Source organism: Zonotrichia albicollis, chromosome 8, assembly GCF_047830755.1.
Source record: "Zonotrichia albicollis isolate bZonAlb1 chromosome 8, bZonAlb1.hap1, whole genome shotgun sequence".
Classification (NCBI taxonomy): domain Eukaryota; kingdom Metazoa; phylum Chordata; class Aves; order Passeriformes; family Passerellidae; genus Zonotrichia; species Zonotrichia albicollis.
Window position 1 is genome coordinate 42,128,558 of NC_133826.1, and position 24,182 is coordinate 42,152,739.

The 24,182-nt window shown below is 49.6% G+C and overlaps 1 protein-coding gene across 1 annotated transcript; it reads left to right on the plus strand.

Moving 5' to 3' along the window:
- Nucleotides 1–14,100: 14,100 nt before the first annotated feature.
- Nucleotides 14,101–15,033, plus strand: LOC141729963 (olfactory receptor 14C36-like). Its single transcript, XM_074546622.1, has one exon. It carries the CDS (start codon nt 14,101–14,103, stop codon nt 15,031–15,033), a length of 933 nt encoding a protein of 310 aa, XP_074402723.1.
- Nucleotides 15,034–24,182: the final 9,149 nt, after the last annotated feature.

The following is a 24,182-nucleotide window of genomic DNA, read 5'->3' on the forward strand; positions in this document are numbered from 1 at the left end:
TCCCTCAGTCCAAGCTGCTGCAATTCCTGCAGAAACACTTGAGAAAGTAAAGGAAGCAGCTGAAAAAGCATTCTTTTCCCTCCAACCTGAGGGGCCTTTTGAGCCCTATAGTAAAATCAAACAACTACCATCAGAGCCTTTTGTGAAATTTGTAGAAAGGCTAACTAGAGCCATTGAAATACAAGTTAAAAAGGAAAATGCAAGGGAAGCAATTTTAGAAGAAATAGCGTTTACAAATGCAAATGAACAGTGTCGAGCAGCAATCCTGAGCCTTCCTATGGAACCTTCCCCTACATTAAAAGATATGCTTCAAGTCTGTAACAGGAAAGTGCCTCTGATGAGTGTTGCTGAAGACTCCAGACCAAGGCTGCTGCCAAGACCACCTCAGCGTGTTGCTGTTGCCAGCCCTGCACCTTCTCTTTCAGCACAGCAGTACCCTGGGCAGCAGCGGAGACCGGCAATGGTTGAGCCCACTAAACCATGCCTGCTTTGTAATAAGCTAGGACACTGGAGTAACCAGTGCCCCCTGAAAAGGGAATTTGATGAATTTAAAAATAGCAGGGGAGGAGAACTGCAAGCCCTCCCTGGGGGTAAACAACAAAAAAACGAAGAATAAAGCGCCAGCCTGCCAGGCGTGCAGACATAAAAAGAGCAGGCCAAGAGAATAAGGGTAGCAAAATAAATCAAGCGCGCAATAATATTAACATTTGTGTAAGTGAAGCAGGTGCTTCAAAGACCAAGTCTGCTAGTCCACTGTTGAAAGTGAAACAAAATAACCTTTGTTGTGACTTAAGTGATTCTGTATTAACCGCATCTTCTGTCAATGAGCCTTACAGGTTGCAGCTGACAGAGTCACTCCACCTGAAGGACACTGACTGGCATTTTGTTTCTGTAAATCCTGAACAGAAAGGTACTTGGAACCAAATTCGTTGTAAGTACATCATCACTGGGGACAAAAACACACCACAAGAGATCGAAATTGCTCCGGGAATAACAACATCAGATCCCAAGCAATTTGTTCTCAGCCTGCACTGTTTCCACCCACCCCTGTTTCTTCCCAAGGGACAAATTGTTGCTCAAGCTATCCCTGTGCCATCTTTACCTGAAAATGTCGATAAACAAGGGCCCACAGTCGCCCGGGTCCAAGTTATTGGGACAGATAAACCCAAATTGTGGTGCAATGTCAGTGGGGGTGGGGAGTCTAAATGCATTGAGATGCTTGTAGACACAGGTGCAGACTGCACAGTGATTCCAGTACAAGACTGGCCAGCACACTGGCCTTTACAAAATGTTGCTGGTCACCTTCGAGGTGTAGGAGGTCTGCAATTGGCAAGGCAATCCAAAAGCATTATTCAATTCGAGGGTCCAAACTGACAATTGGCAAATATCCGTCCATTTGTGTTAGATTATTCAGAACCTTTGTTAGGGAGAGATTTAATGGCCCAGTGGGGTGTCACAATTAATATTCCAGACTCTCCACAGCATTTTTGTGCAGCAGTCATTAAACAACAGCGCCCCATCCAAAAACTTAAGTGGAAAACAGACGAACCAGTTGATGTGAAACCGTGGCCACTCAGTAAACAAAAAATAAAGGTGCTTGAGTATTGGAATAAGTATCCCAATATAACCAGTTAGATGGTGCCTAGGCCAATTCTGACCTTCGCTGCTGGGCCACAGGCAGCTCTGCGGTGTTATACCTCAAAGATACCTTGGCTGGCGGCAGAGTGCAGCGGGGCACAAGACAGGACTCCGTTCTCCTCAGGGGAGAGCTTCTGGCGATGGTGAAGAAAAGAAGGGAGCGGATTCTGCTAGAAGGTAGCCAGATGTTTATTCCATGAGCACAGATACGTCTGCACTGGGCTACTGCTGATAACAGAATGGCGCCGCATGGTCTCATTAACATTTCTAGCTCAGGACAGGGGAAGGGGAGGGGACAGGTGAGTCACCAACCAGGTGAAGGGGCAGGGTCTCCAGGTACTAGGGTCACCTATCACACGACGCCTTGCTGGTATGTTAGCCTGATTGACAGGGCACACTCAGCGAGGGGCGAGGGGGAAGGGAGAAGGTAAAACAGGATATTGCAACACACCACAACATCTCCCCCTAGTTTTGTTTAAAAAGAAGAGGACTGTGTTTATGGTGCAGAATGATTCTACTGAGGCTTCTAGGTCATCCACTGGAGCACTGAGGGCTTCCAAATGGTAGACCTCAGGAGGGGGAGATGAGCTTGAGATTAACTTGAGAACCATGCGTCTGATTACTCCAAAAACAATGCTAAAAACTACAATAACTACAACTAAAACAAACAGCACTAAAATTACAGTTTTCAGAATAGATCCCAACCAGCCCGAGAGTCCCCAGCCATTGAAAAGTCCATTCAGCTCGTTGTCAGTTTCTCTGTTGATGTCTGAGAACTTTTATCGATGTAGTCCATATGTGGTTTGGGCTGCGGTACTATGTAGGAGATTGCAGGTGGGATGATCACGAGTAGGACGAGAAGCAGGCTCGGTCTCATGACGTCTCGAGGCTACACACGAACAGTGGGATCTAAACTGGTACAAAAACTTGAGACAAACATATATTACAAACTATTCCAGATAGGAGGCTTAAATGGAATTTCCTCCAGAGAACATGCGCGGCGTTTTCTTCTCCAGGCAGCGTGAGCAACCTGGGGTGCTTCTGCAGATTTCTCTGAGACTTTGGAAACATAGGGCTTTACCCATTTGGAAGGAACCCACCTTAAACCAGAGGGGGTGGATACACAGGCGTATCCACGTCCCCAAGTAACCAATTTGTAAGGTCCCACCATTTTCCAAGTCTCAGGGTCCTTTACTAAAACTGGAGGTTTTTCTTTCATCAACCTGTGACTGTTCCCCCCAAAGTGGCGTAGGATGGGTGGGTTCAGGCTGTCAAAAGAACAATTCAGAAAATTGATTGTGAATAGCGCCCTGGATAACCGGATGTGGGGAGGTTCTACCTTCAGAACCTGTTGTTGCTGGTCCAGGACCCTTTTAATATCACGGTGAGTTCTTTCTACAGTGGCTTGACCTGTAGGGGAGTAGGGGATGCCAGTTTTGTGCTCTACTCCCCATTGCTGCAGGAAGCTCCCGAATTCCTTGGATTTATAAGCAGGCCCATTATCAGTTTTCAGCTCCTTGGGGATGCCCATGAAAGAAAAAGCCTGTAAGAGGTGCTTAATAGCATCAATAGATGATTATCCTGTGTGGGCAGAAGCATAGACCGCTCCAGAAAAGGTATCTACACTAACATGAACATATTTCTGCCGTCCAAAAACCTGTATGTGTGTTACATCTGTTTGCCACAGTTCACAACTGTTCAGTCCCCTTGGGTTTGCTCCCGTACTCACTGTAGGGAGTGCATGTTGTTGGCAATTTGGGCACGTGGCCACAATCGCTTTGGCCTGTTCTCGAGTGATGTTAAACTGGCGAACCAGGCCAGGTGCATTTTGGTGGAAAAGCTGGTGGCTGATTTTTGCCTGTTCAAAAACATTTGGGAGAGTGGCCATCACTGCAGGTGCAGCAAGAGCATCTGCCCTTCTGTTGCCTTCAGCGATAAACCCTGGCAAGTCAGTGTGTGACCTGACATGCATCACATAAAAGGGTTGCTCTCGGTGAGTGACTAACTTTACCAGTTTTGAGAGCAATTCAAAAAGTGCAATGTTAGATACATCTTGCAGTATTGCTTGATCTGCTCTGGATACTACTCTTGCCACATATGCAGAGTCTGTAATCAGATTAAATGGTTCTGAGAACCTTTCAAAAGCCCTAACAACTGCAGCCAATTCAGCAACCTGAGGTGAACCTTCCACCTCAGCAATGTCCGTCTCCCACTGCTGGGTTTGAGGATCTTTCCAAGTCATAACGGACTTGTGGGACCTCCCGGACGCATCTGTAAAGACAGTCAGAGCCCTTTTTAAAGGTCTCCTACTTAGAGCAGTTCTTAATTTTAAAGTAAATTGAACATCTTGTTCAAACAATTTGCAAGCGGGCCGTGCTACCGAAAATTGTCCTGAGTAGGAATCCAGAGCAAACTGCAACACTTCATTTTCTTGAAACAATTGTTCCAGTATTTTCATAGTATTTTGACCTGATTTTAACTCAACTGGAATGTGAATGCACTTAAAATCACATCCTGCTAACTCCCTGATCCGGGTCCTTGCTTTCCGGATCAGTTCTGCTATCAGCTCCTGAGGCTTTGTCAGTCTCTTGGACCTTTTGTGACTGAGGAAAACCCATTCTATGATCAAGAGAGAGTCCCTCTGGTCCCGGTCCTTTTTTGGTGTGTCCTTTGCTTTAGGTGTTTGTTTTTCCTCCCACTGGAAAATAATTCCATGGAGGTGTGGCAACTTACCTAGGATGATAAATTTGAATGGCAGATCAGGCCGGCATCGGTGGGCCTGTCTTGTGGACATTGCAATCTGAACCTTTTCTAGAGCTTTCCGTGCCTCTGGGGTAATAGACCTAGGAGCACCTGGGTCCTCTCCCCCTTTCAGTAAATTGAAAAGAGGGGCAAGGTCTTCATTAGTCAGACCAAGCCATGGTCTTACCCAATTCAAAGACCCACACAACTTGTGGACATCCGCAAGGGTCTTGATCCTTGGATTGATTTCTAGTTTTTGAGGAACAATGGTCCTATTTCCAATTTCTAAGCCCAAATACTTCCAAGGTGGCATCTTTTGAATTTTCTGTTCCTGGAGCTCGAACCCTGCAACAATCAATGCATCGATCGTTAGGTCAAGCGCATGTGTGAGTAAATCATCATTGGGGGCACACACAAGGATATCATCCATATAATGGTAGATGATGGCCTTCTCTGCGGCTGCACGAACTGGGGAAAGCAGGGAAGAGACATACCACTGGCAGATAGCTGGAGATACCTTTAGGCCCTGAGGAAGAACGGTCCAATGGTACCTTTTCATAGGAGCTTCTGAATTGATAGAAGGGACAGAGAATGCCAAACGCGATGCATCATCAGGGTGCAATGGGATTTGGAAAAAACAATCTTTAATATCAATAACAGCTAATTTCCAATCTTGGGGAAGCATTGTTGGGGATGGCATACCAGGCTGGGGAGAACCCATATCTTCAATTACATTATTAATTTGTCGGAGGTCACAGAGGAGTCTCCACCTCTTTTTGTCAGCTTTTTGGATGACAAACACTGGAGAGTTCCATGGGGACATGGTCTCCACAATGTGGCCCTTTTTTAGTTGCTCTTCTACTAGTTCCTCAAGCACCTTTATTTTTTGTTTACTGAGTGGCCACTGTTTCACATCAACTGGTTCGTCTGTTTTCCACTTAAGTTTTTGGATGGGGCGCTGTTGTTTAATGACTGCTGCACAAAAATGCTGTGGAGAGTCTGGAATATTAATTGTGACACCCCACTGGGCCATTAAATCTCTCCCTAACAAAGGTTCTGAATAATCTAACACAAATGGACGGATATTTGCCAATTGTCCGTTTGGACCCTCGAATTGAATAATGCTTTTGGATTGCCTTGCCAATTGCAGACCTCCTACACCTCGAAGGTGACCAGCAACATTTTGTAAAGGCCAGTGTGCTGGCCAGTCTTGTACTGGAATCACTGTGCAGTCTGCACCTGTGTCTACAAGCATCTCAATGCGTTTAGACTCCCCACCCCCACTGACATTGCACCACAATTTGGGTTTATCTGTCCCAATAACTTGGACCCGGGCGACTGTGGGCCCTTGTTTATCAACATTTTCAGGTAAAGATGGCACAGGGATAGCTTGAGCAACAATTTGTCCCTTAGGAAGAAACAGGGGTGGGTGGAAACAGTGCAGGCTGAGAACAAATTGCTTGGGATCTGATGTTGTCAGTCCCGGAGCAATTTCGATCTCTTGTGGTGTGTTTTTGTCCCCAGTGATGATGTACTTACAACGAATTTGGTTCCAAGTACCTTTCTGTTCAGGATTTACAGAGACAAAATGCCAGTCAGTGTCCTTCAGGTGGAGTGACTCTGTCAGCTGCAACCTGTAAGGCTCATTGACAGAAGATGCGGTTAATACAGAATCACTTAAATCACAACAAAGGTTATTTTGTTTCACTTTCAACAGTGGACTAGCAGACTTGGTCTTTGAAGCACTTGCTTCACTTATACAAATATTAATATTATTGCGCGCTTGATTTATTTTGCTACTCTTATTCTCTTGGCCTGCTCTTTTTATGTCTGCACGCCTGGCAGGCTGGCGCTTTATTCTTCGTTTTTTTGTTGTTGACCCCCAGGGAGGGCTTGCAGTTCTCCTCCCCTGCTATTTTTAAATTCATCAAATTCCCTTTTCAGGGGGCACTGGTTACTCCAGTGCCCTAGCTTATTACAAAGCAGGCATGGTTTAGTGGGCTCAACCATTGCTGGTCTCCGCTGCTGCCCAGGGTACTGCTGTGCTGAAGGAAAAGGTGCAGGGCTGGCAACAGCAACACGCTGAGGTGGTCTTGGCAGCAGCCTTGGTCTGGTGTCTTCAGCAACACTCATCAGAGGCACTTTCCTGTTACAGACTAGAAGCATATCTTTTAATGTAGGGGAAGGTTCCATAGGAAGGCTCAGGATTGCTGCTCGACACTGTTCATTTGCATTTGTAAACGCTATTTCTTCTAAAATTGCTTCCCTTGCATTTTCCTTTTTAACTTGTATTTCAATGGCTCTAGTTAGCCTTTCTACAAATTTCACAAAAGGCTCTGATGGTAGTTGTTTGATTTTACTATAGGGCTCAAAAGGCCCCTCAGGTTGGAGGGAAAAGAATGCCTTTTCAGCTGCTTCCTTTACTTTCTCGAGTGTTTCTGCAGGAATTGCAGCAGCTTGGACTGAGGGAGAAGACCATTGACCCTCACCACAGAGGTGGTCAATAGTAATGGGGTTACCATTGTTGTCTTTTGCTGTGTTTGGATCAGCCTGTAAGCTTGGGAGAGCATCTTTTAGCAGTTGTTTCAATGCTGATTCCCATAATTTGAATTCCGTGGATGTCATGAGACATGAAAAAATTTGTTTTAAATCATGTGGAACCACAACAGTTCTACTTAATTCAGAATTTAAAAGGCCACGGAAATATGGACTGTGTGGACCATATTCCTTATGAGATTTACAGATCTCTTTAATCAATTGTCGTCCAAAAGAACTCCAATTAGCAGTTGGGGCTGCTCCAGCTTGAGCTGTAGGCTGAAATATAACAGGAGCTAGCGACAACATGGCACCATGCATTGGGTCTGCTGTCCCCTGCTCTGTATCCCTTGAATCAGAAGCATTGGGATCACAGCTACAGGTTTGGGGACAGGCAGTGGGTGTGTCCCCACCGTGGGAACCCGGGGAGGGGGCGGGGAAAGGGAGCCGGCAAGGGGCGGGGAAACCGTGGGAACAGGGGGCGGTGTCAAGGGGCTGGCAGGGGGCGGGGATACCGTGGGAACAGGGGGCGGGGTCACCTGGTGACATCACGTCAGCAGCCGCCCCCTGGGAGGAGTAGAGAGGCGGAGCTGAGGGTATTGCAGGAAAGGCGGGGGGAGGGGGAAAGGTGTCACGAGGAACAGGAGGAGAGGGGGATGGGGATGGAATTTTGGAATGCTTAAGAGGATTTTGGGAAGAAGAAGACCAGGTTTGGGAAGATGCCACGTGGCATCCACCATCTTGTGGACCCCCTAGGGACTGGGGGCCATTTTGGACATCACTGCTCTCCGAAAAACTAACACGTGCTCGGGATTTTTTTGGGGAAAGAGGTTTAGGGGTTTTAGAGGGAGAGGGAGGAACAGGGAGAGCAGAGGCACATGGCTTTACATTTGGCTTTTTCTCCATTTCCTTTTGTTTGAGCAATGCTGTTCGAATTTGCAAACTCCAGAACACAAATTTAGCTGAGGGTAATTTGCCAGATTGTCCTAAGGTTATCAATTCATTCCCAACTTTATCCCAGAATTGAATATTGTGGATTTCTTCAGGGGAAATGTTTGGGAACTGCAGAAAAAGCCATCTTATAAACTGTTTCAATTTTCCTTTAGAGAATTTCACATTACTCTTGATTAAAATGCTAACAATATCATAATACACTCCCCTTTGTACAATGCTAAGTTTGGAACCCATGTTAAAAAGCAAAGTACTTAATCCCGCCTGACCAAAAACAAAGCTAAAATCAGCTACCAATTTCTAAAAAAAACCACAGATAGAAAGCGATAACGAGCAGACAAAAGCTTCACAATGCAGCTGTATATACTGCTTTTAAAATTCCTGGGCAGCAGCAGCAGGGAGCTGGGACACGCCCTGCCGAGCCGAGGCAGAAACAAAGCCTCCCCCGCGGTGGAATGCAGCAGCCACTCCCGCGGAGCAGAGACAGCAACTACTCCACGTGGCAGCCGAAACCGGGACGCCCCCCCCCCCCCCGCCGCCGCGTGTGCAGAGCACTCCCGACCCCCGCAGGTCCCCCGGCCACGTGGAAAGAGAGCCCCCCCCTCTCCCGCAAAGAGAAAGAGAAAGAAAATCTCCTAACACGTGTCTGAACACGCTGCTGAGCCGGGGGGGGAAGGGCAGAGAGCGATCCCGCTCCGGCGCGAATTCTAAAAAACAGTGAAACACGCAGCAGGAAAGCTAACACTAGAACGCTATGAATTCTTGTCTGTGGGGCTGCGCAGCCAAAATGCAAAGGCAAAAAGGAACAGAACTCGCGGCAGAGTCTGTTTTTGAGCTTCTGCTCTACCGAAAGCAGAGATACTCACGTGAAATGGAAGCTGTAGGCTGGGTACAGGCAGGCAGGTCTCCACCGGAAAAGGACCTCTCTCTGGGTGCAAGAGAGGCTGCCCTTTTCTTCCTCTGGAAAATCTGTTCACCACAATGAAGCAGGGCTTTCCAAAGGCGCCGAACAGTCCACGAAACTTTTTCTGGGAGTATTCCCAAAGTCTCTAGCTGGGAGTCTTGAAGCCAGGCTCCTTTCAGCTGGATGCACGGCTGCCAGAGCTTCTCTGAGGAACTGCGAGTCCGTTTTCCGGCTCAGGGTCGAGCCCACCCAGGGACGCCAATATATTGGAATAAGTATCCCAATATAACCAGTTAGATGGTGCCTAGGCCAATTCTGACCTTCGCTGCTGGGCCACAGGCAGCTCTGCGGTGTTATACCTCAAAGATACCTTGGCTGGCGGCAGAGTGCAGCGGGGCACAAGACAGGACTCCGTTCTCCTCAGGGGAGAGCTTCTGGCGATGGTGAAGAAAAGAAGGGAGCGGATTCTGCTAGAAGGTAGCCAGATGTTTATTCCATGAGCACAGATATGTCTGCACTGGGCTACTGCTGATAACAGAATAAAGGCCGCATGGTCTCATTCACATTTTAAGCTCAGGACAGGGGAAGGGGAGGGGACAGGTGAGTCACCAACCAGGTGAAGGGGCAGGGTCTCCAGGTACTAGGGTCACCTATCACACGACGCCTTGCTGGTATGTTAGCCTGATTGACAGGGCACACTCAGCGAGGGGCGAGGGGGAAGGGAGAAGGTAAAACAGGATATTGCAACACACCACAACACTTGAGGAACTAGTACAAGAGCAACTAAGAAAGGGCCACATTGTGGAGACCATGTCCCCATGGAACTCTCCAGTGTTTGTCATCCAAAAAGCTGACAAAAAGAGGTGGAGACTCCTCTGTGACCTCCGACAAATTAATAATGTAATTGAAGATATGGGTTCTCCCCAACCTGGTATGCCATCCCCAACAATGCTTCCCCAAGATTGGAAATTAGCTGTTATTGATATTAAAGATTGTTTCTTCCAAATCCCATTGCACCCTGATGATGCACCGCGTTTGGCATTCTCTGTCCCTTCTATCAATTCAGAAGCTCCTATGAAAAGGTACCATTGGACCGTTCTTCCTCAGGGCCTAAAGGTATCTCCAGCTATCTGCCAGTGGTATGTCTCTTCCCTGCTTTCCCCAGTGCGTGCAGCCGCAGAGAAGGCCATCATCTACCATTATATGGATGATATCCTTGTGTGTGCCCCCAATGATGATTTACTAACACATGCGCTTGACCTAACGATCGATGCATTGATTGTTGCAGGGTTCGAGCTCCAGGAACAGAAAATTCAAAAGATGCCACCTTGGAAGTATTTGGGCTTAGAAATTGGAAATAGGACCATTGTTCCTCAAAAACTAGAAATCAATCCAAGGATCAAGACCCTTGCGGATGTCCACAAGTTGTGTGGGTCTTTGAATTGGGTAAGACCATGGCTTGGTCTGACTAATGAAGACCTTGCCCCTCTTTTCAATTTACTGAAAGGGGGAGAGGACCCAGGTGCTCCTAGGTCTATTACCCCAGAGGCACGGAAAGCTCTAGAAAAGGTTCAGATTGCAATGTCCACAAGACAGGCCCACCGATGCCGGCCTGATCTGCCATTCAAATTTATCATCCTAGGTAAGTTGCCACACCTCCATGGAATTATTTTCCAGTGGGAGGAAAAACAAACACCTAAGGCAAAGGACACACCAAAAAAGGACCGGGACCAGAGGGACTCTCTCTTGATCATAGAATGGGTTTTCCTCAGTCACAAAAGGTCCAAGAGGCTGACAAAGCCTCAGGAGCTGATAGCAGAACTGATCCGGAAAGCAAGGACCCGGATCAGGGAGTTAGCAGGATGTGATTTTAAGTGCATTCACATTCCAGTTGAGTTAAAATCAGGTCAAAATACTATGAAAATACTGGAACAATTGTTTCAAGAAAATGAAGTGTTGCAGTTTGCTCTGGATTCCTACTCAGGACAATTTTCGGTAGCACGGCCCGCTTGCAAATTGTTTGAACAAGATGTTCAATTTACTTTAAAATTAAGAACTGCTCTAAGTAGGAGACCTTTAAAAAGGGCTCTGACTGTCTTTACAGATGCGTCCGGGAGGTCCCACAAGTCTGTTATGACTTGGAAAGATCCTCAAACCCAGCAGTGGGAGACGGACATTGCTGAGGTGGAAGGTTCACCTCAGGTTGCTGAATTGGCTGCGGTTGTTAGGGCTTTTGAAAGGTTCTCAGAACCATTTAATCTGATTACAGACTCTGCATACGTGGCAGGAGTAGTATCCAGAGCAGATCAAGCAATACTGCAAGATGTATCTAACATTGCACTTTTTGAATTGCTTTCCAAACTGGTAAAGTTAGTCACTCACCGAGAGCAACCCTTTTATGTGATGCATGTCAGGTCACACACTGACTTGCCAGGGTTTATCGCTGAAGGCAACAGAAGGGCAGATGCTCTTGCTGCACCTGCAGTGATGGCCACTCTCCCAAATGTTTTTGAACAGGCAAAAATCAGCCACCAGCTTTTCCACCAAAATGCACCTGGCCTGGTTCGCCAGTTTAACATCACTCGAGAACAGGCCAAAGCGATTGTGGCCACGTGCCCAAATTGCCAACAACATGCACTCCCTACAGTGAGTACGGGAGCAAACCCAAGGGGACTGAACAGTTGTGAACTGTGGCAAACAGATGTAACACACATACAGGTTTTTGGACGGCAGAAATATGTTCATGTTAGTGTAGATACCTTTTCTGGAGCGGTCTATGCTTCTGCCCACACAGGAGAGTCATCTATTGATGCTATTAAGCACCTCTTACAGGCCTTTTCTTTCATGGGCATCCCCAAGGAGCTGAAAACTGATAATGGGCCTGCTTATAAATCCAAGGAATTCGGGAGCTTCCTGCAGCAATGGGGAGTAGAGCACAAAACTGGCATCCCCTACTCCCCTACAGGTCAAGCCATTGTAGAAAGAACTCACCGTGATATTAAAAGGGTCCTGGACCAGCAACAACAGGTTCTGAAGGTAGAACCTCCCCACATCCGGTTATCCAGGGCACTATTCACAATCAATTTTCTGAATTGTTCTTTTGACAGCCTGAACCCACCCATCCTACGCCACTTTGGGGGGAGCAGTCACAGGTTGATGAAAGAAAAACCTCCGGTTTTAGTAAAGGATCCTGAGACTTGGAAAATGGTGGGACCTTACAAATTGGTTACTTGGGGACGTGGATACGCCTGTGTGTCCACCCCCTCTGGTTTAAGGTGGGTTCCTTCCAAATGGGTAAAGCCCTATGTTCCCAAAGTCTCAGAGAAATCTGCAGAAGCACCCCAGGTTGCTCACGCTGCCTGGAGAAGAAAACGCCGTACGCGTTCTCTGGAGGAAATTCCATTTAAGCCTCCTATCTGGAATAGTTTGTAATATATGTTTGTCTCAAGTTTTTGTACCAGTTTAGATCCCACTGTTCGTGTGTAGCCTCGAGACGTCATGAGACCGAGCCTGCTTCTCGTCCTACTCGTGATCATCCCACCTGCAATCTCCTACATAGTACTGCAGCCCAAACCACATATGGACTACCTCGATAAAGGTTCTCAGACATCAACAGAGAAACTGACAACGAGCTGAATGGACTTTTCAATGGCTAAAGACTCTCGGGCTGGTTGGGATCTATTCTGAAAACTGTAATTTTTGTGCTGTTTATTTTAGTTGTAGTTATTGTAGTTTTTAGCATTGTTTTTGGAGTAATCAGACGCATGGTTCTCAAGTTAATCTCAAGCTCATCTCCCCCTCCTGAGGTCTACCATTTGGAAGCCCTCAGTGCTCCAGTGGATGACCTAGAAGCCTCAGTAGAATCATTCTGCACCATAAACACAGTCCTCTTCTTTTTAAACAAAACTAGGGGGAGATGTTGTGGTGTGTTGCAATATCCTGTTTTACCTTCTCCCTTCCCCCTCGCCCCTCGCTGAGTGTGCCCTGTCAATCAGGCTAACATACCAGCAAGGCGTCGTGTGATAGGTGACCCTAGTACCTGGAGACCCTGCCCCTTCACCTGGTTGGTGACTCACCTGTCCCCTCCCCTTCCCCTGTCCTGAGCTTAAAATGTGAATGAGACCATGCGGCCTTTATTCTGTTATCAGCAGTAGCCCAGTGCAGACATATCTGTGCTCATGGAATAAACATCTGGCTACCTTCTAGCAGAATCCGCTCCCTTCTTTTCTTCACCATCGCCAGAAGCTCTCCCCTGAGGAGAACGGAGTCCTGTCTTGTGCCCCGCTGCACTCTGCCGCCAGCCAAGGTATCTTTGAGGTAAAACACCGCAGAGCTGCCTGTGGCCCAGCAGCGAAGGTCAGAACTGGCCTGGGCACCATCTAACTGGTTATATTGGGATACATATTCCAATAGCCCTTGGCACAGGAACCTCTGGCTGCAGGACAATGCAGCTGCAGCTCCTGGAGCCATCTCCTGAAGCTGGAACATCCCAATGCCTACAGACCCTGTGAGTACATTCTCTGATTGTCTCTTGTGCAGAGCAGTCAGGGGTGCCCAGGGCTGTCGCGCAGAGCAGGGTCCTGCAGCCCAGGGCGCTGTGCTGGGGCAGGGACTCTGCTGCCTGCCAGGGACAGCTCTCAGCCAGCCCTGGCAGCTGCTCCCAGCGCTGGAGGACAAGATCTGGGTGGGAGGAGACAGCTGGTAAGGCTTGGAAGTGTTCACCTTGTGTGGAGAGGATGCTGCATTGTTGAGGAGTGCTCCCAGCATGGCATTTACCTGCAGAACATTTCCAAGCAGATTATACAGGGAGCACAGGAAGGCAGGGGCTGCAGAAAAGGGGAAATCTTGCTGTTTTAATCTACTGCTCTGGGTTGCCTTGATGGGAAATTGCACATCAATATTTATCTCTCAGTTCAGGGTGAGTAATTTTCTTTTTCCTCAAATCTTATGAGACCAGGCAATGACAGAAATCACCACAGTACCCCTCAGAGGCAGCAGAGGTGTCACTTTTCCAGCCTCCTCAGGGTTGCTCTGATGTTGCCATCAGAGCCTGCAGAGCCAGAGCTGCCCCTGGGCAGTGCCAGAGCTGGGAGGGGTCTGCAGGGCAGAGCTGAGCCCCCAGGGCTGGGCTGGGCTCTGGCAGCACTGGCAGGGCCCAGCCCTGGGCACAGGGAAGCAGCTGCTGGCAGGGACAGCTCCGGGCAGCAGAGCTCTGTGCAGGCAGAGGGGGGAAAGTGCCCCCAGGCTGTGCTGGGATATTTCAAGTCCTCTCCAAACCCAACTATTCCATGATTGCTTTTCTTACAGATCCCCATGCCAAGGCACAGCAAATGTCCAACAGCAGCTCCATCGGGCACTTCCTCCTGCTGCCATTGGCAGACACGCGGCAGCTGCAGCTCCTGCACTTCTGCCTCTTGCTGGGCATCTCCCTGGCTGCTCTCCTGGGCAACGGCCTCATCATCAGCGCCGTAGCCTGCGGCCACCACCTGCACATGCCCATGTTCTTCTTCCTGCTCAACCTGGCCCTCAGCGACCTGGGCTCCATCTGCACCACTGTCCCCAAAGCCATGCACAATTCCCTCTGGGACACCAGGAACATCTCCTACACAGGATGTGCTGCTCAGCTCTTTTTCTTTGTGTTCTTCATCTCAGCAGAGCTTTCCATCCTGACCATCATGAGCTACAACCGCTATGTGTCCATCTGCAAACCCCTGCACTATGGGACCCTCCTGGGCAGCAGAGCTTGTGCCCACATGGCAGCAGCTGCCTGGGCCAGTGCTTTTCTCTATTCACTTCTGCACACAGCCAATGCATTTTCTCTGCCCCTGTGCCATGGCAATGTCCTGGGCCAGTTCTTCTGCGAAATTCCCCCGATCCTCAAACTCTCCTGCTCAAATTCCTACCTGAGGGAACTTAAGGTTATTGTTTTTTCCATCTCTTTAGCACTTGGTTGTTTTGTGTTCATTGTTTTCTCCTATGTGCAGATCTTCAGGGCTGTGCTGAGGATCCCCTCTGAGCAGCGACGGCACAAAGCTTTTTCCACCTGCCTCCCTCACCTGGCTGTGGTCTCTCTGTTCCTCAGCACTGCCGTATTTTACTACCTGAAACCCCCCTCCATGTCCTCCCCATCCCTGGATCTGGCCCTGTCAGTTCTGTACTCGGTGGTGCCTCCAGCCCTGAACCCCCTCATCTACAGCCTGAGGAACCAGGAACTCAAGGCTGCAGTGCAGAGACTGATGTCTGGATGGTTTAGGAAATGTTAAACTTCTGGCCAATTTCTGCCAATCACTTGTAAGAAAAGTCATTTTTGATACTTCTTATTGGTTTCATTTTGGAGGTTCTTTGTCTTTGTTTTATTTTTTTAATCTTGTTTGATATTTTTGGATTGGACATGGCCTACGCACACCTGATTTGGGCCAAAGAAGAAAAGGTTTTTATATTGCGTGTTCTCTAGTTTATATACTTTAAACAAAGCATCATCTTAAGTCATTAATTACATCACAATAACTTCTTATATTCATTGGAGTAAAGCTATTAGTATCAATATAATTGGCAAAAGTTTTACAGAAATTTAATAAGGTACATATACACATTTAAGTATGAACCTATTCTAGCTTAAAAAAAAATTACATTTATCTTTTCTAATCTATTCCCATGTTGATGCCTTGTCTTCTTCCTTGCTATGGATAAGCAAGGAAGTGCTCATATAATCAATTTTTATTTCATCTATTAATTTAGCTTTCCTTGTAAGCTAGCTGTCAAGCCCCACTATATTGTTCACAGATAAATGTCATTATTGATGCCATTTCTCATTTTGGTTCTCTCCAATTTCCCTGTGGCCGCAGACTGTGTCAATGAGGGGCTGCAATCTCAGTGGCATTAAATGAATTAAAGGATGTCCCAGCAGAGTTTTCTGCAGAGATGCCCTTTTGTTGCCTTCTCTGGAGCTGCAGCAGCACTGTCTGTGTGCAGAGCTAGGGCAGATCAGGGCTGGCACAGCAGCTGTGCCCAGCAGCAGCAGCACTTGGTGTTGCCAGTGCTGCTGCCGTGGCCCTGCCCCGCTGCCCTGGTGGCCCTGGTGTTGCTGCAGGGCCTGAGTGCTCTGGGGGCCGGGCACAGCCCTGGGGGTGGCAGTGCCAGGGCTGCAGCAGGGACAGGCCATGGGCACTGCTGGGGCAGCACTCACGCCTCAGCCCAGGGCCTGGGGGCTCCAGGCTCCTTGCCCAGGCTCTCTCAAGAACACACCCAGGCCAATGCTCAGCACAGAAACTGCCGTGAGCAGCCCCAGGCTGGCCGTGGGCAGGCTGGGGGCAAACAGCATGGCTGGGGCTCTGCAAGGGCCCTGGGGCAGACGGGAAGGAGCAGCAGAGCAGGGGCTGATCCATCCCCAGTGCACTGGACAGCCCAGGGCAGCGTCCCAGAGCGTCCTCATGGAGCTGCCAACAACATCCCCCCTCTGCAGCCCTGGCCTCTCCCCCAGCTCACACAGGTGCCCCATCCTTGCAGGCACAGACACGGCAGCACTGGCTCAGCAGCCCCTGTTTGCATTGCACACAGCAGGGGGGAGCACCCCCATGCTGTTGGTGTGGGGACATGAACCTGAGGGAGCACAAATGCCATCAGCCCCTCGGGCCAGCAAGGGCTGGGGGACACCAGGGAAACCACTCAGCTTTGTCCTGGCCTCTGCAGTCAGCCAGAAAGTTTGTTCCCATCAGCTGGGAGTTTCCTGTGCCACTGCAGACGCTGTTGCTCAGAGCCAGGGCTGCGTGGCAGCCACCCCCAAACTGCCCTCAGCATTTCCTCTGCTTCACCTTTGCTTTCTTTATTCTTCCTTTGTAATAATTTCTTCCTATTGCCCACCCCTGTTCTCTCCCCTGCAAACAGCCCATCCCTGTTTGCTCTTTCCTCTCTGGCCCCACTCCCCATTGCAGTTCCTGACTTGGCCCCATGGGAACGTCCCTTGGGCAGCAGGATCATCCTACAAGTGCTGCAGGAATTGTCTGCAGGCTCCTGCAGTGCCTGGTGCTGCTCCCTTGCCAGAGGCACCCCAGGCCAGGGGGGCACATCTGGGCTGCTGTGTCTGCCTCTGGGGCTCCCTGTTGTGGGCAGCGAGGAGGAGCTGCAGAGGCTCAGCAGGACTGACAGGATGGGCTTTGGGGCTGGCAGGAGAAGCTGAGGGACCTGGGCTGCTGGAGCTGCTGAAGAGGAGGCCCAGGGCACATCCTGTGACTGCTTCAAGGGTGGTTTCAGAGAATCACAGAATCAGCAAGGTTGGAACAGGCCTTGGAGATCATCAAGTCCAGCCTGTGCCCTGACACTGCCTTGTCTCTCCTGAGCCTCCTCTTCTCCAGGATGATCAGCCTCAGCTTCCTCAGCCACTCCTCACAGCACTTGTGCTCCAGACTCATCCCCAGCCTTGTTGCCCTTCTCTGGACACGCTCCAGCCCCTCCACATCCTGCCTAAATTGCGGGGCCCAGAACTGGACACAGCACTTGAGGTGCTGCCCAAGCAGTGCCGAGCACAGGGGAAGAAGCAGTGCCCTGTTCCTGCTGGCCACACCATTCCTGATCCAGTCCAGGAGCCTTTGGCCCTCTTGGCCACCTGGGCACGCTGCTGGCTCATGTCCAGCCTTCTGTCCATCAGTCCCTGCAGGTCCCTTTCTGCCTGGCTGCTGTCCAGCCACTCTGTTCCCAGCCTGTAGAGCTGCAGGGGGGTTGTTGTGACCAAAGTGCAGGACCCGGCACTTGGACTTGTTAAACCTCAGCTTGCTGGATTTGGGCCCTGGATCCAGCTTGTCCAGGGCCCTCTGCAGAGCCCTCCTACCCTCCTGCACATCCACACTCACACCCAGCTTGGTGTCATCTGCAAATTTGTTGATGCTGGACTCAATCCCCTCTTGCAGATCATCAGTGCAAACATTGAAATCCATGCTGGCTGGCTCTGATCCCTCGGCCATCCTGTGGGTGCCCTGTGATGGCACTCAAGGTGATCTGTTCCATAACCTTGCTGGGCACCCAGGTCAGGCTGACAGGCCTGGAGTTGCCCAGCTCCTCCTTCCAGCCCTTCTTGGGGATGGGCTCACATTGGCACCTCCAGTGCTCTGGGACCTCCCTGCTGAGCCAGCGCTGATGGTAAATGATGGAGAGCAGCTTGGGGAGCTCATCCACAGCTCCCTCATTCCCCTAGCATGGATCCCATCTAATCCCACACACCTGTGAGCATCTGAGTGGCTCAGCAAGTCACCAAGCGCTTCTTCCTGGATTACAGTGGGCTGTTCTGATCCTTGTCCCCATTTATCAGCTCAGGTGGGCACTTGTCCTGAGGACAAACTGTCTTCTTTTTGAAAATTGAGACAAACAAGGTGTAAATTAGCTTAGTTTTTTCCTTCTCTGTAGTTACTTTAGTTCTCTGTGTAGGAGCTGAGCTTGTGACCCCTTTAGTTAAATTCTCCACTGCATCCAATAAAGAATAGAGATTCTCCTTTTCCCTGTTTTTGCTTTAATTTTTTTTATAAAAACACTTTTTGTCTTTTACAGAAGCAGCCAGTTAAGTTCTAATAAAGCTTTCACCTCTCTAATTTTCTTTCTGCATAGCCTAACAATATCCTTAAACACTTCCTGTGTTGCCAGTCCTTTATTCTTCTAGTTCCCACAAAAGCTGCATGAGCAGCCAGGACATTTTCCTCATTAGCTCGTGTTTTGGCATGCTGGGACTGGCTGCTCCTTCCCCGTTAAGATTACTTTCTGGAAATGTGTTCGTCCTTCCTAGACTACTTCCTTTTTAAGGGGTCCCTTAAAAAAATCAGTACCTGATTTGGTACTCCCCAAATCAGCATCCTAAATAGGCCAAAGTCTGCCCTTCCTAATTCCAGTGCAGAATTTTTGTTGCTGCCCCTCCTTCTTTCACAGAACATTGAAAACTTGATTATTTCATCGTCACTGTGCCCCAGGCAGCCTCCAAACCCCACATCTGCCACCAGCCCTTCTATGTGTGTGAACAGCAGCAGACAGAGCTTTCCTTTGCAGTGGGAGTGTTACCAAAAATTCAGTAAAACAGAAAACTCCTTAACTCCACTGTAGCATTAAGAAGCAGCATTCTTTATTCAGCTGGATGCACAGGGGATAGCTCCTCCCAAAGCCATGCATGCTGAGTACAGGAGAGTTTCTGTTTATATTCTCTATTTTGCACACATATTCATTGATTGTCCTGGACTAAACACACATATGATAATCATTTCCCCAAAATCACTAACACATTTCCTTTCCCCATTTGCATGCGTTCTTCTGTCCTGGGGGTCTCTCTGATGCTCCCTGGTGCTCATGGACTCCAGTGTTCCCATGGGACTGGCTGAGCTGGCAGGACACTGAGGCTGCTGAACTTCCAGTTCCCTTCTCACACAATGGGCACTATGTGGTTTCCACAGGCCTGGGGTTGAGAACAACAAGCTCCAGGTGTCAGCTCAGCTGGTGGAGACAATTTATCATCTGGTAACAAGAGGTCACAGAGTGGGTTATGACATCACAGAGTGCCAGAGTGAGGTCATTGAGTGCCACAGAGTGCATTATGTGAGGTCATTGAGCAGCTATGACACATGAACAGCCTCTGTGACATCACAAAGCCAGCTATGACATCACAGGGCAGCAGTCTGATATCACAGAGAAGATTATGAAATCACAGAGCAGACTATGACATCACAGAGTGGGTTGTGTGAGGTCATCAAGCAGCTATGGCATAATAGACTGCCTCTGTGACATCACAGAGCCAGCTGTGACATCACAGTTCCAAGTCTGACATCATAGAGCATACTGTGATGTCACAGAGCTGGCAGTGACATCAGAGACCATCTGTGTGACATTGGAGAATATGCTATGACCTCACAGAGCAGACTGTGACATCACAGGACAGACCTCCGACATCAAAGATCAGACTACGACATCACAGATTTTCCCGTGACATCACAGATTTTGCTGTGACATTACAGGATGGCAATGTGACATCACAGAGGGGATTGTGGCATCAGAGAGCAGATCTGTGACATTAGGGAATGGGCTGTGACATCAGAGAGCAGGCTGTGACATCACAGAGTTGGCTGTAACCAGCTGTGACCAACCAGCAGAGACCAGCTGTGTGACATTAGAGATTGGGCTGTGACCTCACAGAGCAGGCTGTGACATCCCAGAGGGGCTGTGTGACATCCCAGAGGGGCTGTGTCAGGTCACTGGGTTGGTCACTCTGCCCCAGCTTCCCCTCACAGTTTCTCCCAACAAGTCCAATGCTGTTCATGCCCAGCAGGGTCCCTGTCCCCAGGGATCCCCCCAGCCCACCTGGAGCCACAGCCTCCACCAAAGGATGTTCCACAGGATCCACCCCAGAGCCTGACAGGGGACAAGGGGGCAGGGCTGTGTGACCAGGACATCAAGGACGGGGATTATCCAGGTCACTGTGGCCTGGGTTGAGTTGCCCAGGGCAGGAAAGATGTCTGGCAGCTGGAGCAGGCTCTGGGAAGGGCCTCCAAGGTGGGGCTGGAGCCCTTGGGCTGTGGGCAGAGGCTGAGGGAGCTGGGCTGGTCCAGCCTGGAGCAGGGAAGGCTGAGGGGCTCCTCATGCCAGCCTGGCAGTGCCAGCCAGGAGGGGATGGAGAACACAGAGCCAGGCTCTTCACCAGGGGGATGGTGGGAGACAAAAGCCAATGAGAAGATGGGGAAAGAGGGGAGATCAGCCAGGACAGGAGGAGTTGAAATGAGTCAGGCTGCCTTCAGCATTTCTTCAGCATCAAAAGAACCTGACCGCCCTTTTCCACCCACCACTGACAGCTTTGCAAATCAGGAACTGTTGGAGCTCTTTTGCCCCTACTTCAGGACGAGCATCCTGATACAAGAACTTAATTGTGTTTATATCTATCACAGAACCACATTTGTCTGACATTAATTTTAGTATGGAAATCACCTGTGGATGGTGTCCTCACCAGATACTTCTGGGATGTTGCACATAGCTCAGGGAACAGCGTGATTGTTATTAAATTGTGTCCTTTTCAACCATGGTCTGTTGGCCATGAAGAGAAACTTTCTGTGCCTCTGAGTCTCATCTCACCAGTTCCTGACCCCCAAAGGACACAAACCTGATGAGTTGTGGTTCCCACTCCAGTGGTGGCACCTGCACCTCCCTCTATTTCCAGAGCAGAGCTCCCTTGTCCCAGAAAGTCTCTGACAATGCAGAGATGAAGGAAACAGGACAGGCCTTTTGGATCAGGGGCAGAGCACAGCCAGGGATTTGGGGTGGTTGTGAGCCCAGGGCAGGACCCGGCCCTTGGCCTTGGTGAACCTCATCCCATTGTCCATGGCCCATGGATGGCTCCAGCCTGTCCAGATCCCTCTGCAGAGCTTCCTGCCCCTCCAGCACAGCCACACTGCCACCCAGCTTGGGCTCACCTGGGAACGGACTGAGGGTGCCCTCGATGGCCTCATCCAGATCAGCAATAAAGAGATTGAACTGACCGGGCCCCAGCCCTGAGCCCTGGGGACACCCTGGATGTGACTCCATTCCTCAGAGGCTCTGAGTGCCAGGGATCGAATGAGGGAAATGGTGGTGTGATAAATGAATATGATTCATGCTAACAACTGTAACTATATCGATATTTTAGAAAAAAGTAATAGAGGAAAAGAATATGTAATTAGTGTCACAAAACAGATGTTTTCAGATGTTCATGAGATTATAGGATCCAGGATGTAGATTGTAATAAGTAACATCCCAAAACAGAGTAGGCCTTGGGATAATTAGAGAATCAACCTTGAAATAAACAGAATTGAAATGATTCCAGGTGCCTATGAAATAAAAAGGCTTTATTTTGGAATATAATGCTGGCTTCTATAACACACGACTTGGGGCGCATCTGCAACATGTGGGGTTGTTCAAAGAATAGTGACGATGAGGAGGAGCCTCCATTGGATTGACCATCAAAGAGCCAAAAGACCCCTTAGCAACAGTGGGAGCATGAACTGTGCAGTACAGTGACATAGATTACAAGAATCAAAAACAGGAAGAGATTTATGGGAAAATATTGATGAATCTGTATTAGCATACAGTATATAAATATGTGTTTGGATTCCTGTGCTTTTTGTACAGGAGGGTGAGAGAAACCCTCCCCATATCCTGATTGATCAGTTTTGCTTATGCTTTATCAGAACCACTGAGAAATTTTTTTGTATCTGTTTGACTTTATTTGATTGTAGTATTTTACAAAAAATTGCTGCTCAATTAAAATTGCTACTAATATCAACATGGTTGTTTATTGAATTAGAATGTAGAAATTCTTTTGTAACAGTGGGAAAGAGGAAGGGACAAAGATTTATTGATAGCAATAAAAGGTGTGTATTTTCATATCTATTCTGACAGCATTAGAAGGTGCTTGGGGTCAGTATAAACTGGACATTGCTGATACCAATCTATAAAGAGGAAAAGATAACAAGATAAAACGATTCTCTCCTAATTGTTTTCACTACAGTATATTCACTTTGCATACACTTCAGAAGTCTGTCTAATTAAGCACAAAAGAATTTAGAACTTAAATTATTCTCAGGGGCTTTTCTTGTTTGGGCATTTTGAACAAATGTTTATGAGCCTTTGTCATTGTGAATTCCTGAACTGAAGAGCTCCAGAAAGAAGAGGCCTCTGGAGTAAAAAAATTCATCAGCAACGTCCAAGTGGCTGAGGATCCATCCCCATCAGAGCAGCAATGAACAGAAATGGGCACAGCTTGGTGACTGCCCCAGCTTTGGCATGGGCCTTGGGCGTGGAGCAGGAGCAGCTCTTCAGGGCCCCAAGGCTGGGGCTCTTATGCTACCCTGGGCAGATGGGATGGCAGCAGGGGCTGCAGAGCTCTCAGCACCTCAGCCCGACAGGGAGCAGGGCAGCCAGGGAGCCTCCTTTGGCCTTGGCCAAGCACCTTCCCCCATGGTTGGGGCTGAGTCCTGTGGCAGCTGTAGCTGCTGCTGTGCCAGGGGCTGAGGCCGTGGAGCAGGGCCCAGAGCAGCCTGGCCTGAGCAGAGCTGTGGGGTCAGAGCCAGCTGGGCTGGGCTGGGGAGAGGCCCTTGGTGCTGCCCAGAGCTCAGGGCAGCTGGCAGAGCTTGCAGGGAGCTGGGCTGGGCTCAGAGAGCCTGGCCCAGAAACTATCAGTGTCCATCTCAGCCTGGCTGAGCGTGCAGGGGCAGGACTCAGGCCAAGCCTTTGTGGGGCAGGGCCAAGCCTGTGCAAGGCATTGCAAACAGGCAAGTGGCCCAGAGAGGAGGCTGCTCTGTGCCCTTGGTGGCATGGACAGAGCAGGGAGGGGGCCCAGGACATTGTCAGTGCCAGCCTCTGTCCACATGTGTTGGCAGCCCTGGCTGCTGAGCCCAGCTTTGGCCTGGGCTGAGTTTGGCTGTGGCCCAGCTCCATCCTCCTGCGGGGCTCAGGGCCTGTTCCCGGCCACGGCCAGCCCTGGCTGCCTCTCTGCTGGCCCAGAGGCCGGCAGAGCCCGGGGCAGGGCTGTCTGTGCAGCCCCACAGGTGCCAGGGGCTCTGCAGGAGCTGGCAGAGGCTGCCCAGCAGGGAGGCCATGGGGCACAGAGCCCCAAGGCTGCTGTGGGTACCACGGCACAGGGGCCGTTCCCAGCTGCAATGCTCCTGGCCTGGGCTGGGCCTGCACAGGGGCTGGGCCTGCACAGGGCCACGAAGGGGCCACGCAGCCACTGCCGGGGCTGACAGCAAGGCCAGGCACACACAAGCAATTGCTGAGCATGGCCTGCGCTGGCCAGGCCTGACTGTGCCAAAGGCAGAGCTCAGCTGCCCTTGGGGGCTGCAGCAACAGTGCAGAGCCCAAAGAGCCTCCATTGCTGTGCTGGAGACCAAGGCTGCAGGAGGGAAATGCAGGGCTGCTGTGGAATGGGGAGGGCATTGAATTCCAGCACACACCGCAGCTCTCTGATGATCCCAGCACCATGCTGGGCCCTGTTTCAGACTGGAACAGAGCAGATGTTGGTGGGACATGAGCCCTGCAGGGCTGTCAGGGACCTGCAGCTCTAAAGGTGCTCTGCTCTTCCTCAGGTGCTCTCGAAGAGATCCAACTCCAGCTGGGCACCTCAGGGCACAACTGGCACAACCTGTTCACGGGCACACAACTGATGTCTGCTTGGAAAGTGGCACAGGTGGTAATACCTGTTAGTTTCACAGAATCACAGAATCACAGAATTTCTAGGCTGGAAGAGACCTTTAAGATCATCGAGTCCAACCCATGTTCTAACACCTCAACTAGATCATGGCACCAAGTGCCACATCCAGTCTTCCCTTAAACACATCGAGGGATGGTGGCTCCATCAGCTCCCTGAGTAGATGATTCCAGTATTTGACCACTCTTTCTGTGAAAAACTTCCTCCCTAATT